This window comes from Taeniopygia guttata, chromosome 2 (genome assembly GCF_048771995.1).
Source record: "Taeniopygia guttata chromosome 2, bTaeGut7.mat, whole genome shotgun sequence".
Classification (NCBI taxonomy): Eukaryota; Metazoa; Chordata; class Aves; order Passeriformes; family Estrildidae; genus Taeniopygia; species Taeniopygia guttata.
This window is the reverse complement of record NC_133026.1, coordinates 98,957,622-98,973,363: the sequence shown is the minus strand read 5'-3', so window position 1 is coordinate 98,973,363 and position 15,742 is coordinate 98,957,622. Positions and strand designations below refer to the sequence as shown.

Genomic DNA, 15,742 nt, shown 5'->3' with positions numbered 1-15,742 from the left:
GGAGACACAGATCTGCCATCCCTCTTAGCTGAATCATTTAGCCATGCACTGACTCAGGGTTAAATTTCATCAGAACCAGAGCTTGCTTGTCCTCTCTCTGAAATAATTTGATGTTTCTTGTGTTGTGGCTTGTTTGTTTGTTTATTTGTTTGGGTGGGGAGAGAGAAAGGAAAGGGTTTTTTGTTCATGTTTCAAAACATGCTCAAAGTAATTATTGTCTGATCTTCTTTTGTAACCGGGCGCTTTGTAAAGCCAGAAATGTGCATCATAGCAGCAGCCTCACCAAATCAGTATCACAAGATTTTTTCAGGTGCTGCTTCACTTTTAATACTGGATCAGACACCAAGTACATCAGGACATGTTTCCTGCTTCTGTGAGGGATTAATGATGCTTGAAATTTTAAATGCCAGGAATCTGGGAGGACCGTGAGAGTAACTTGATTTTTGTATATCAGCAAACAACTTACCATGGAGGACAATATTTTATTGTGAACTGATTTAAGTTTTCAATAGTACAACTGCATGCACTGGTTACTGCAGTATAGAAGATATTCTGGGTTAAGATTTGATACTGAAATACTTTCCTTTCTGCAAGTCTCTTTGCTTCTGGCTAACATACCTTACCTTTTTAATTTTGACAGCTTTCATTTCAGACATAGCAATACTCCACCCTTTCACTCCTTAGCAGGTGAATACTAGACGGAAATAATTCCAACTTCTGAAATAATATTGCTTATTTTTTTCCTGTTAGGATATAGTAACAAGGTACTGTTTATTGCAAGCCTTTATTGCCATAAAAGTCAGAAAACATAGTGTAAAAAGGGACTGATGGAAAGAAAAATTGGGTTCTGAGTGAAATGCTGTTATTTAATTCTACTTTTTGCACTCAGACACCTCATGAAATAGGAAGTAGCTTCATTTTTTTGCCAACCTGAACAGAGAGTGAGGAAAGAACCCATATATCAGTACAAAAGTGTTAGATTAGCACTGAACATTACTAAAGAGACAAATGTTGATATTGTTGCCTGGGCATTCTTGAAAATTGCCCATGTAGCACACGGATCCATGCTTAGTTACCACGTGCATCGAATCAGAGACACTTGCACCTGCCTTGATAGGAGCAGCATGCACACATTACTGCATCTGCAGTTTTCCCTGTGTAGCAATGTGTCTGTGAGATGGAGAATGAAGGATTATTCTCACTGTGCATCTCCTTGAGGTTTTCTTTCAGCTGCTTTGTTACCTTTCCATGCTCATGCTATGCTATGCTAAAATGCCAACTCCTGACTAGAGAGATAGCACAAGACAGAGAGACACTGAATTGCTCCAAGCAAGCAGCCAGGCCAGGATGGGGAGCACAGAGCTCCCAGGGAAAGGTTCATGCTGTGCTCCTCTGCTTATCTGGAGGAAAGGAAGATGGACGTGAGCAGCTTTTCAAGGGATTTCTTTAGACCAGTAGTTTATTAAAAAATCAGAAATCAGAATTTTGTCACTCACTCTAAGGAATGCATGCCTCTTTACACACAAATAAAGTAGACTTGAGTATATACTTTGTACTAAAATAAAGTGGGGAGGGATGATCTAAGCACAGCACACTGTGTTTGGAAGGTTTGCTCTTTGCTAGTAGGACCCTGCATTTGCCTCTTTTGTATTTCAGACTGTTCTTTGCACATCTCCCCAACCTGCTGAGGTCCTTCAAAGGGTTTTAAATTACTCTGGGGTCTCAACCTGTCCTCCCAGAAAGAAGTAACAAATCAACACCTGCTGGTTTGGTTTTTTCTTTATCCCAGTCTGTTTGTATATTATGGAATCATCTCTCTTTTCTGTCAGAAAGTTTCTACAGTTTCCTGCTGGTTATCTGTGCCTTGTGGAGACTGTAGCTGGCACTTCTGATTCACCAGGTCTATCCTGCTGACCCATCCTCTAACAAAAGCCTGGGGGGTGAGTCATTGCTCTGATTAGTGGCACATAAAAATGATGGTAACTAAACCTCTTATTACTCCTTTACAGTTTGGGAGGCTGGTTACAGCATCATCCATTTTAGGTAGGTTATTAGGGTAAATCTTTCTTAAATGTCATTTGTACTGTACTACATCTTTCTCAGCTTTGTACTCTAATGCAAGAAGCGTCACTGATAGGTACTGACTGAGAGTGCCCAGAGACTATCTCAAATTATTTTGAAGGACTCAGCTGAAAGCATTGATGGCCAAAAGTGCTAGAGCAGTCACACTAAGTACGGCTGATGCTATGCTTTAACATAGGGTACAGACTGCTTTATATTTTGATGGCATTTGTCAGACTTCCTTTTCTTTCTGAAAAAAAAAAAAAAAAAATCAGATGTTGACTTGAAGATTAGGGCCACGATGTAAAAGAAAATATTCACTATGCCACTGCTTACTGTGAAGCCTAACTTTTAGGCTTTCAGACATCCCCTGGACAGAAAAGGGGACTGAAATACTGACAGTCTGTCATCACTTCATCCTGCTTTTTTATTTCAGGACAAGAAGTAGTAATGCCTTTTTTTTTTTTTTAATCTCAATTTATTTGCTGTCTTTTCTAAAGGCTAACTGACTGTAATGCTGAGGAGCTAAAGTGGGGACCTTGATGGGGCTCAGACAAGGCTACTCAGAACATGGGCCAGGACAAATAGTTTTCTCAGTCTGAAAAATTAAAGAACATTTGTTATGTGATTTGGATGCAGAGAAGGCCATGATGTTCTCTTTTGGCATATGCACAGGTTATCTCTTAGAGCAGTCTGGAAGGATCCTCTGTGACTTTGAAATAGTCTGCTGATGACAACACAGACAAGAATTAGACAGAATTGGCCTATTTATTTTGTAAATAGGCCAAGAGCACCAATCCTAGCTATGTTATGTGGAACAAAGGTATTTTCATCAAATAGATAAAAAGAGCTCAAAAGGATACTGGAATTTAATTGCCTAAATATATTAGCACCAGAAAAGTTTGGTAAATTTTTATTAACACCACTAACACCCTTCTCTGAGCCTGTTAAGATTAGCATGGATTAGTACTAGAATGCATCTGAGTGTAATCAGCTCTTCTACAGAAACTTCTTTGGCCTCATTTATCCATTTATTGATAAAATCAGTGTCTTGCTATCGTGCAGGTGGCAATTCCCTGCTAGTGTTGACATGACGCAACTTGCCCTGCGTGTCAGTGCAGCTCCAGTGGATGTACAGGGTGAAGGGGATTTCTGGCTGGGATCGCTGGTGCTGCTGATGGCAAGCAGGGCTTGGCTGTTTCTGCCAGTGATGTTGTCATGGCTTCCAGTCTGGTTGCTGACAAAGCCTGAGAGGCAAATAAGTATCTGGAGTGGCTTCTGCTCTCTCTCACCACTTCACAGCTGAAAAGAATAGCATGGGACTGAGACCTGGTATCTCTTTTTCTGCCAGAATCCTATTTTACTTCTTCTATTCATTGATGTCTTTCTGTAGCACTTTCAATCTCTTTTCCTAGAATCCAAATACATTTCTTAGTCAAGGCAGCTGAACACTGAGATCATGAACATCTGAGAGACAAGTCTATTCATTCAGGAGTCCTGCAGCTGGGAAGCTGTTCTTTGATTCTTCCTAAGATAAACCAAAGATTTGCTCCCACACCCCTTTAATTCAAATCTTTATAACTCACTTGCCTGCCTCCACTCACTGCTATTTGGGTGTCCTTTCAGTTACCTGCTTGTCAAACTATAGCACTAAAGAGCTGCTTACTCAGCAATATAATGATAAAATTCTTTTTTGGAGGGTGGGAAGTATGGAGCAAGGGAAGTATTTTTTTCATTTCATCCTTTAACATTAGAGAAAACGCATCTGTACCACTACCCAGTTTCCAGGCAGCCAATTTTTCTGCAAGTTATGTAAATAAGGGACTTTTTTTTGGTGTAGCACAGGCAATTGTACCAAGGTTTACACCTGCAGTGTCTGGTTTCTGGAACAAGAATCCAAATGCTGACTCATAATTTATATGTAAGAAACTTGGCATTGCCCTAAGGAATAACAGCCAAACCACCTGGTCTGATATGTAATTTATTTCCTGCAATTGGCTGGTTTGCTGAGCCCTACAAGGTACACTGAAAACTTTTGTAAAGCAGTTAAGCTGGTCTGCAAAGAACTTTGTTAAATTGAACATACAGAGCAATTTGTAAATGGAATGAACAGAACCTAACAAGAGAAAATGTGATATACAACAACAGAAAACAAGTTGGGTACTGCAAGAGAAGTAATTGGAAAGGGAAAGAGTACAATGTCTGCACAGTTTTTGCTAGATATAAGAGCACAAAACCAAGTAAAATTTACTGTTAGATATCTTACTTCCAGGACCTGCAATGGGAAAATCAAAAGCTATGGAAAAGATAACCAAAGTTAGCTAAGGTAAGTTAACTTTGCTGAAAACTTGTTACCAAAAACATGCTTTACATTAAAGAACAGAAAGAGGACTGCAGATGATATTCCTCTATTCTTTTCTTTTGGTCATAGCAAAGAACTAAGAGCTCAGAATTGGCACATAGGTGAGATACAGCAGGGAGTGTGTGTGTACAGCAGATGGCATGATCCACTCTGATTTAACAGCTGCACTTGAGCATAGTTTTTGACCTCTAGTTTGTGATAATTAAAATTCTCCTTCCAGTACTGGAGAGAAGGGATAGGCAAAATTAATCTCCTGACTATAATTCTATAATGCTAAAAGAACCATTTTACTCAAAATGATAAAAAAAATCTTTTCTCTGTCACCCTTGGTTCAGGGACTATTTGTACATAAAAATATTTCATATAATGCTCCAGGTGTTTCTGCATCCCTAGAGTGAAGGGTTAGAGTGAAGCCAGCAGTGACAATGTTACTGACCAATTACCTGCTGTGGAATATAGTAATAGGGATTTATCTGCTTTTCAATGACAAACCTTAGCTGAACACTGAAAATACAAAAGTGGCCCAGGATACAGAAATAAAATTAGGATTCATTGGTGGTGATGCTTTAAGAAGAATGCTGGAGGTTAAAAAGAAGCACTTGGATCTGTTATACACCGTGAAGAAACCCCAACACACTGATTTTTTGGGAAAGTGGTGATTTGGAGAAGCAGAGACTTCCTGTGTCAAGTTAACTTCAAATCCTGCATGGTATCTGACTGCCTGGTTAGCAGCTAAGAAGGGCATTTTGCAGTACCAGGAAAGTGTCAGGAATGCTTTGCATTCCCCAGCTTGCACCTGGGAGCAGAGACCATTTGTTAAAGAATTGAACTGATTTTGCCACCTTTTGGGCAAGACGCAGAAGGAGCATTGGCTGCCTGACTGCTAAATCCACAGAGGAACTTCAGCCTCTGGAATACTGAGCACAGCTCTTGGGCCCTGGGGGCATTCACATCCATCCCGGGGAGCCCTGGCTCCTGGCATGATATACTGCTCCTTCCATTTCTACACTGAAATCTCTATTCTAGGGCACAGAGCACAGCTGTTTATTTGTTCAATTGTTTTAATTCAAATGATTTAAATATATTTTCTATTAGTGGAATGGTGGCTTTGACTGTATGTTCTCTAAGTTTTGTAACAGAGGGGTTCTTATTTCTGAAAAAATCCCAGCAAAGCTGAATATGAGAAAAATGCCTATAGAAGCAATAAGCCTCTCACTTCAATAATAGTCTTTCCTCCTCCTTTGGAGTGATGATTGCAGGATGATCTTATTGTCAGTGTACTAGAAACAACAAAGAAAACAAACAAAGGAGATGAGCATGTCTTGTACATTCCCCCCCTTTAATATTATAGAAAGCTCATGATGAATTTCGGATCAGAATCTCTGTTCAGTTAGAAAGAGAGGGGGAAGGCCACTAGATGGTGGTAAAAACCCAAGCCTTTGCTATGAGATCTGTGAAAAGAGAAGTCCAGGGGGGCAAAGAAGGGGAGGAGGAGCCACAGTTTGAGTACTGAAGTCATTATTGCTTGGAGTCTATAAAAAGCCAGTTGCACAGTAAGTAATTTATTCGTGGTCAGCTTTGACTCTATGGATTTACTAATTCTTTTCCCTCTATTTTTTTTCATCTTTTGCCACCAAGGAGGCCCCAGCCCCAGATGTCAGGGGGGCTGAAACTTCATCTCTCTGGAGGAAACCTTGCAGATGAGGAAAAGCGGCTGAAGGAGCAGCTCTGGTAAATAGGTACAGTAAATTCTTGATTGCAAACAAAAAGTGGCTTTTTGAAACTGAAAATTGTTTAGCATTATATGCTTTGAATTTTTATTCGCAACAAGTCACTGACAATCAGCTCTGAATATTCCCTTTATTAAAAATGTAATGAATTACAAATTTCCCTAAATATTGTCATTACCAGAAAACCATTGAATAAAATATTCTGGATTTGGAAGAGAAAACTTTTTTACAATAGAATTCTACTCCCACCAATTCTGTAACCTTTGTGTATCCTGAAAAGTATGGATGTTCCTTGTTTAGATGTTTAATATCATGCTTTTAAATGAGCATGTTAACAGTGCACAGATAAGGTGTTTATAATGTTCATGCAAAATTAAATGTACAAAGGTCAGGAAAGCATTTAAACCTTTTACTGAAAATGTTCAATTCTTTCTTGTGTCACTAATAGAAATTTCTCTATATTGTATTAAAGTTAGCGGTTTCTGCTGTACCTAATGCTACATCCTCCTGCATTTCTGGGGTCTGAGACCTGGGACTGGGAAAACTGTTTTTTGTTTGTTTTTCAGCAGAACTTCCAGGACATTCTGGGGAAGTACTCCAGGGAACCAGATAGAATAAACAAAACTATGAATGAAGAGTGCAGGAATCTTTTAATCAGTTTGTGATTTTAATTTCCCAGTAAGGATAGGTAGAAAATCTCTGAGCCAACTAAATTTTAATTTTGAACCAGTGAAGGAATGTGGTGTAGAAGAGGTGGGACATGTACAAGTCAAATCAAATAGAAATGGCTGGTATTTATGTTGTGAACTTCTGCCTGTAATCTTCATTATGTATTTTTTTTTTTAGGCAGGATCTTCTGCCTTTTGGAAAATGCATTTACCACACTCCTTGGCAAGCCCTTCAGAAGGAACAGAACGTGTTGGCTCCCAGAGATGAACACATCCTCTCAATTCTATGTTTCTGAACTAAACCTGAGTTCCTTCGGTAGCAACTTTACCGTGCCTACTGCAACGAGCAAGGCATCGCCATGTGAGCAAGTGGTCATCGCAGCTGAGGTGTTCCTAACTCTGGGCATTGTAAGCCTGCTTGAAAACATACTGGTTATATGTGCAATAGTTAAGAACAAGAACTTGCACTCACCCATGTATTTTTTTGTTTGCAGTTTAGCAGTGGCTGACATGCTGGTTAGTGTGTCTAATGCTTGGGAGACCATAACCATATACTTAATAAACAATAGACACGTCATTATGGAAGATGCCTTTGTCCGTCATATAGACAATGTCTTTGACTCCATGATCTGCATATCTGTGGTGGCTTCCATGTGCAGCTTGCTGGCTATAGCAGTAGACAGATACATCACTATCTTCTATGCCCTGCGCTATCACAACATCATGACAGTGAAAAGATCAGGGCTCATTATTGCATGCATCTGGACCTTTTGCACGGGCTGTGGCATTATCTTCATTCTTTATTATGAATCAACTTACGTGGTCATTTGTCTCATCACTATGTTTTTTACCATGTTGTTCCTCATGGTCTCGCTCTACATCCATATGTTCCTCCTGGCTCGTACTCATGTGAAGAAAATCGCTGCTTTGCCTGGGTACAACTCTGTCCGTCAAAGAACCAGCATGAAAGGAGCCATCACTCTGACAATGCTTCTTGGCATCTTCATTGTTTGCTGGGCTCCATTCTTCCTTCATCTCATCCTGATGATCTCCTGCCCTCAGAACCTCTACTGTGTTTGCTTCATGTCCCACTTCAACATGTACCTCATTCTCATTATGTGCAACTCGGTGATCGACCCCTTGATCTATGCCTTTCGTAGCCAGGAAATGAGGAAGACCTTCAAAGAAATAATTTGTTGCTATAGCCTGAGAATGCTCTGTGGGTTATCAAACAAATATTAAGATAATAAAACCAAACCAGGGAAGAGACTGAAAAGGCAACACCTTCCTGCACCCTGTAATTCTGGTGAAATACGTATGGAACATTTTCTCCATTCAGCTGTCATGATTCCTGCAGCAATCAGAAACCCTTTTTTAACATGTGATTTTACATTTCTTCCCCTCCACACACCTCTCTCCTGCTGGTGGTTGGAGCTACTCAGTGCATCTGTATTATGGGGATAAAGGATTTTTTGACTCTTATTTACTCTATTGAAGATTGGAATTTATAAGAGGATTATACAGAGAAAACCTTATTTTTATTTCTGCTAAATGAAATGAGTGAGTTCTGCCATCTGAATGAACCCACCGGCCTCTCAGTGTGTGTTTCTATTGGTGTTCTCTTTCTCTCTATATATAAAAAAAAAATTAAATTTTTTCTCTCTAGATAAAAAAGCATGGCTTATTTTTATGCCCAGAATTAACAAGGAAGTTTTTTGCTATTTCCTTCTGAAGACATAAAATCAGAGAAGTAGCTCCAATTATCAAGCTCCACATACCTTGGTCAGAAGTTATGATCAATACATATGCACAATTCAGCAGTCTCGTATTCCAGTCATTACTATTACTGTCATAAAATTTATATTGTGTAAGATGCCAATGTTATGATGAGATTATCCAGGCTGGATACAGCACTTTGTCATATCTGACTATATATGTTCAAATCACTGTGAAGCTAGATGTACCACGGGTGGATTTTAAGACTGCATATGAAGACTGAGCTGGTTCTAGTTTGTCTGTTTTCTTTATTTGCCAGGGCTAGGGAAGCAAAGAGAACATAGCCTGTAGATATTCATGTAATATTTTGTGGAGATGGAAAGACTGAGTGAGTGGTTGCCTTTGTGTAGACCTTTTGGATGTGAAGAGCTTGTGTTACTGTAGATTGTATCTTTCAAGCTGGGAGAGAAGAAACAAGTTTGATAATCGAAAGGCATGGCAGGCAAAGGCAAAAAACAGATTTCATAACATCAGGGACATGTAGCTATAACAGAGTCCTGAATTTTGTTCCCCAAACAAGAGTTTTTCTCTTAGTTGAGGGGATTCTAAGCTGAAACCCTCAAGTATTTTTGTGTGAGTAGTTTGCATCTAGTCATACTTCCATAAGCCTGCTGTTCTGCAACAGCTGTGTAATGTGCAAAATACTGGGCTTACAAAAGAGGGAGGAAGTGCAACTCTGGTATTTCTTGATGACCATGAATTGTTCATATCTTGTACTGTGATTTAAGTCATAGAAAGATTTCAAGTGGTGTTAAACTACTACCTATATAGCTGAATATATCTTGAAAAAACAAACTCTCCCTTCTGATATCTGGAAGAATCATGCTTGTTATACTTGGTTTATACATGCTGTAAGACTCTTGTTTATCAGTAGACAGTTTATGAGTGCAAGGTTATACTTCCAAGGTGAAAGTCCTGATTGGGTTTTAGGAATCTTTTTTAGCCATAAGTGTGGTCAAATATGTGAACAGATGCTCAATGGTTGTGCAAAATCCATCTCAGAGAGATTTAAAACTTGACATGGCCCTGAAAAATCTGCACTAAATTGAAAGCTGACTCAAACTTTGAAGTTAGCCCTGCTCTGAACCACTAGGAGCAGATTACCTCCACAGGTGCCTTCCAACCCAAATTATTCAGTGATTCTATGACACAATTTGCATATAATGATAAAATTATAGTTTTCCCCTCCTAATTTTATCTCTTGTGTAAGAAAAATTGGAAAGTATTCCCCTCCACACACTTAGAGCCTACTTTATGTCTTCATTTGCTTAGAAGGTTTCTTCTTTTGACAAGAGAAGTAAGGTGCACCTTTAGCACCAGAGTTATACATTTTGCCTGCTTAAAATTTGCTATTCCTCCAGCTCATATATATCTCCCTCTGACATGAGTGGGAATGTTATTCTCACTGGAGATACCTTATTATGCTGACTGATATACTGATTATCAGTGCACTAGGGGCTAGAGTCTTCCTTCAGCTATATCTGAAAATGGGATTTCAGAGAATGCTGGTGGTCATTAGTGAGAATTTTGCCTTGTTTCAGTCCATCTCTTAATCCTATCCATAAATAATCTCTAAATGTTGGCTCTTGAAACTATGAATGTAAATGACAAAAGGAGACAGTTCCACTGCATAGTGAAAGGCACCAGCTGATGTAAATAAATCATTAAATCTTCACTGGGTATTGCAAATAAAACAGTTTTGTACATAACTGTAAATCAACTAAGGGGAAACCAAAACTGTAATAGTTTTTGGTATTTTCTTGAATTGTATATTACTCTTTTTTGTTTTGTTTGAAATCTGTTTGATGTATAAACACAGACATATGAAGAAACTATTAAACTGGATTGCTGGAACAGCCCACATTTCTGGTTATTCAATGTAATGTTTCTGCTACATTATTCACAGAGGGAATATTGCATTACAGACTTTTGTGTCTCATTTAAACAGATGCCTTCTTAAGAAACATTCTGAATGAGAGTTACAGACTAATACAGTGTATTTACATTCATACCTATGCTCCCCTGGGTGTCAGAATCACATCTTCATTATAAGCTTTTCCGGTGGGTAGCTGAAACAGCTTAAAAGTGAAATGAAAGTCTCAAAACAGGCTAGAACATTTCCTGCAAAACAGGTTGTTTACACTCTAGTAATGAATATAAAATACATATCTCTGGGAGACCATGACAAGCTTTAGCATGTTTCTTTCTCCAGCTTAGCTGTGCAATAAAAGGAACATTTAGCATACTGTCACTTCTGTCAGCGCTTGGAAAACACTGGGTGTTGTGATAGACTGGGATGAGCCAGCATTGTGTAAGCAGGAAATTTGCTGTCACAGGACAGTCACGAAAAATTAGTTGCTAGACTTGTTGGATGATGTCCCTGCAGTTAATGACACTACTCTTGCTTATCCAGCCAGACATTTACTGTTTAGCTTTAGTCACAGGACAAAGAAACTTGAATCCCACTATTTCTGCCCCAAAGCGCCAAAACTAATTTTTATTGCTCACTGTTGCTTTGATGATAGAACACTTCACTGCTTCTAACTCATGTGTCACAGTTTAAAAGTTCTTAATAAGCAAGTCATCCAATCTCCCTCCTGTTGCAGGTGGGATCAACTTCTATAAAGTCATGTGCATTTAAGCAGATTAGTATCAGCGGGAATATTAAAAGGAAAAATAGAAGTTTTTTCTCCATACCAAGGCCACAATAAGTTTCTAGGAAGTACTAGTTTCCCAAAGAGCCTTAGCATCTCCTACAAAACAAAATGGTTATAACTGGATGGAGCGAAGAAGTTGCTTCATGATCCTGCTTCCCAAATGGGCACAAATCTGTCACAAAAAGGTCTAATTACTGAGTACCGGTGCCACTGAGTCTGGGCTGGGAGGGATGATTGTTTTTAGATCTACAATCTACAGGTCTGCACCCTTTGTGCAACCAGTGTCCAGCAGTCCACTAAGATATTGTGTAACCCTTTCAAGAGTGGTTGCACATTCATTCCCACCTCTTAGGCTTATCTCCTCCGAAAACCTCAGAATATCTCTCTGGAGACTGGAGTTGCATTTTTTGTGGATCCTGCACAAATAAGTGCAGAAAGCACAGGAATTTCCTGCACACACAAACTTTAGGAAGGCAGAAAGGTTTTAAAACCTTTGGGAAAACAACTCAACTCCCTCACAGTCCGCTCTCTGAAATCTTCAAGGATTCTGTTTTACTCCAAAGTCTTGTTGTGGATTCTCCCGCCTATTTTTCAGTAAATGCTTCCTCTGCTGCTCATCAGCTTCTTGAAGACCAATTCATGGTGACCACTGCTGTGTTCAGGAAGTGAAAAGGATGGTCCGAGTCTTCAGCTGTGCTGGTTTTCATGTACAGGGCCCTTCCTGTTAGGCAGGGAGGGTGAGGAAGATTTGAGAACATGGATGTGGAAGTGAGAATCCTCATATGGGACAGACGTCCTCACATGACAGAAAGTCATGCAGGCTGTGGTGGAGCTGCCTAAGACTCTCTGCTAGTTTATCTCCAGGTGAGATGTTTCTCCCTCCTTTTCTAATCTTAGCCTGTGTTACAACCTGAGCTGTGAGTATCTTCTATCCTCCTGTTCTTCATGCAGGACAGAAGAGTCTGAGGTGTATGTGTACACCTACATACATGTCTACATCAGTTTTTACTCCCAAATACAAAATGCAAGTACAGATGACATTAACAGATGAAATGCATGTGAGAATATATGGTTCCTTTTCCTCTAACCTTTCTGCTTTTTGTTATTTGTTACACTGCTTTCCAGTCTGCAGCGTGTTTTTCATGTATTTCCTCTCCCTGTGAACAAACTAGCAACAGTCAAAATCTGATGTAGAAGGAAAAAACCTCAAGTATCTTTTGCATCTTGAGGTTTTAAAAATTATAGGAGATCAGTGTTCCCCTAGCACCAGTTAAACTAAAGATCTAGTAAATTTGTTAAATTCTTATAGTTTAAGCATTATTCCCACAACAGTTTCTTTTGAGCAGCTTGTTTTAAAAAGCTCTAAGAATGCATGACCAGCTGTGCTGAGCAAGGAGTGAAGGGTTTTCAACAAAACAAAGGGCAGCTCTTTAGGGACATTATGTAAAGTCTGGACTTGTGTCTAGTAATCCTTTGGAATGCCAGCAGAGCTCCCAGGAAGCTGTGATTTAGGGACTTCTTGGGCAGGATGTTATATTTACAGATTTGTGACCAATAGCTCTAAAAGAATGGGCCTTACACAAATGTACCTAATCACTCTTGGATCTCTTTATTTTAATCTGAAACGTCTTGTTTCACAAGTTAGATCTGTTGAGTGGAAGAAGGATTTTTTTTTTTCACTTATAAAACATCTGCTTGTAAGTTTTCTTCATTGCCCTACCATCCTTATGTTGCAAAGAAAATAAATATTTAGTCTCCGTTCATTTCCCTTGTGTCATTATCCTACTCCCCGATATTCTTCTATAAATTTTATCTTTGCCAGCTAAGAACCCTGGCCTATTTAATATCTACTGGTATCTTCATACCTTGTTGTCATTATGTTGTTTTCCTAGACCTATTATATTGTTTTTGGCTCAGAGGGGACCAGATAAGCAAATGATAATCCAGATCTAGATGGAAACTACATTTCCACAGTGCCAGGTGCTGCTGCCTCTTTTGTTGTCTATGCAGTGTGTAACAATATACTTTCATTTAGTACAGCATGCTCTATAATTTGGAAAATTTCAAGATCTCTAAAATGCTCATGGGAACAAATGCTCTCTGTTCTCTAAAGAAGCTTTCATTTTTGATGGTAAGGACATACAAAACTTAGGCCAAAAATACATTTCATTTCCCTGCCTCTAATGGGATGGAAGCCTGGCCACAGAGGCTGGAAGGGCCTCGTGTCCCAGCCATGCTCTGTGTGGTTGAGGATCAGGGAGCTCAAGTTCAGACAAAACTCCTCCTACAAGTTCATAATTTCCTTGAGAAGTGTGGTAAGCATGTAATTTGCACAGCTACCTCCAGATGGTGATTTATCACTCCCCTCCTTTCAATTAGGCTGGTTTTACACCTGATTAAAGCACGATGAGAAATGGAATGATCAGCTTTGTATGCTGGCTGCAGATGATTTGTAAAGGCATCACATGAACTTTTTTGATGCTCTCTTGCATAAATACCTTAATGAACAGTGACAAAACAAAAACCCACAACAAAATGGGATTAATTTTTCTCTTTAGTTTGCCAGGTTTTTAACAGGGTACAATTGCTTTTGGCAGGCAATAAGTAAAGTGGCCAATGAATTAGCTTTTTCACTGTTATTTTTCACAGATATTTTGTGCCAACTTCACTTACCCTGAAAATATGACCCTAGGAGTAACTATCATCTTTGTATTATACCTTTCCTTTGCTCTGAACTTCTTTCTGAAAAGCGTTGCATGGTTTTTGAGTCAGAACTCAAGTCCCTGAAATTCTACATTTCCACAGTTCGTAGTGCTGGGTTAGCCTTACCTAGACTGTTATTTCTTCTTCAGAAGCTCCTTGTGCTTTTTAAAGTCAAGGGAATCTGTCCAGGATATTCTTCCATTCAGAGAATAGTAGGAAAGATTCCTCTACTTTAACCTTGTTATTAATATATATCAACATCAAGATTAGTAGTGCCAGCATGGACCTGAGCTCAGAGATACTTCACTGAAACTAAAAGCAGCTCTTTCACAAAAGCTTTTCCTAGACAGCATAAAGAGCCCTGGCTATAAAAAGGAGATGACATTCCTGTTCTCTGCTCACAGAGTAGTACATAAGTGGTGGAGCTTGGGCAAGCAAGAATTTTAAGTCTGTGTTAAGTTCACACCTAACTCTTAACAAAAGACAAATAGCCTTTTCCTACTGTGAGGACCAGGCTGCATTAAAAGGTGTCCTGGTATGCATGCTTGTGCCAAATTCAGTTTTAGAGTAGAGTCAGTGAGTTGCTGGAAACTTGGCTGAAAGTCTGTGTGCAAGACCCTCACCAGGTATGACTGAATCCCATTCCAATGAAGTGTCTTGTAAGACATCTTTTCCCCACAGAGCCATATAATAGGAATTCAGGATATGGTACCTTTCAAGCTCCTCCTTCAGAAAGGAAAACAACAAAATTTTAAGCATTAGTGGAAAATCAGTGTGTCAAGAAAGAAATTTATTTCTTATGTTCCTCAAACTGAGAACCCATCTTGATGGGTCCCCAAGATCCAGTGCTGTGACTGGGGCTCTCTACAAAGTCACGTCATATGGAAACTGTTTAAGTCACTTGGAAAAGGTAAGTTAAATCTTTGACTTCTCTTGGTGTAAGGTGCTATGCTTGGTACTCATAATTTGGAAAGCAGGTCCTTGAATAGTCCTCCTTCCAAATGGCAAAGAAAAGAGATGAATCACTTGAACTTCAATGCAGTTCCAATGACAGTTTATATCCCTGCATAAAGTGCATAAAAAATGAAGAGGTAGGAGGTAAATCCTTGAATGAAATCCAAACTTTTCATCTCACAACAGAACTGCTAAATATTCAGGTTTTGACATTGAAAAGGGACATTTGTGTGGCCATTCCTGAATCTGGAGGTAGATTTTTGAAGGAAAGCCTTGTGAACAAAAAGATGGTATTTGTTTAGTCTGATGGTTTAGTTGCACTCTGGAAAGTTGAATGGTCGCATTAGAGAAATAAGAGGAGAAACATATATTTTATTAACTTTGAAGGAATTTTAAAGATGGTATCAGTAGTCTGTGGGTTCTTGGTGTGCCTGCCGTCCAAAGCAGAGGTGCTCAGTTTCCAGAAAACTGGAAGGAGCAAGGATTTAAGTATAAGTGACAGGTGAATTTATGCTCCCAGTTTCTCAGCAGCTGCTCGGTTTTGCCTGGTGCCCCAGTCAGGTGCAATTCATAACTGAACTTAGCCATGGCATTTTAAGCAATACACTGTATGCTCTTATTTAGAGTGGGGGATATTGAAAATATGTCCAGCTTAATTGGATGGAAATGGAAAAGAGGAAAGCCACCCTAGAGCTACCTCCTGTGAGACAGACCTGGCATGTGGACAAGCGGGGATCAAAGGGCTGTTGCACAATGTAATGAGTAAATAGATGACAAACACAACATTATCTCTGGTGGACCTTTAGAGGGGAAGGCAGGCAATACAAGGAA

The 15,742-nt window shown here is 39.3% G+C and overlaps 1 protein-coding gene across 1 annotated transcript; it reads left to right on the top strand.

Moving 5' to 3' along the window:
• Positions 1-5,987: 5,987 nt before the first annotated feature.
• MC5R (melanocortin 5 receptor) lies at positions 5,988-10,458 on the top strand. Its single transcript, XM_004175218.6, has 2 exons — positions 5,988-6,162; positions 7,000-10,458. Exon 2 carries the CDS (start codon positions 7,086-7,088, stop codon positions 8,061-8,063), a length of 978 nt encoding a protein of 325 aa, XP_004175266.1. The 5' UTR covers positions 5,988-6,162; positions 7,000-7,085; the 3' UTR covers positions 8,064-10,458.
• Positions 10,459-15,742: the final 5,284 nt, after the last annotated feature.

Bases quoted from the DNA above. Each gene is read 5' to 3' on its own strand.
- MC5R (XM_004175218.6), top strand. From the start codon at position 7,086: ATGAACACATCCTCTCAATTCTATGTTTCTGAACTAAACCTGAGTTCC.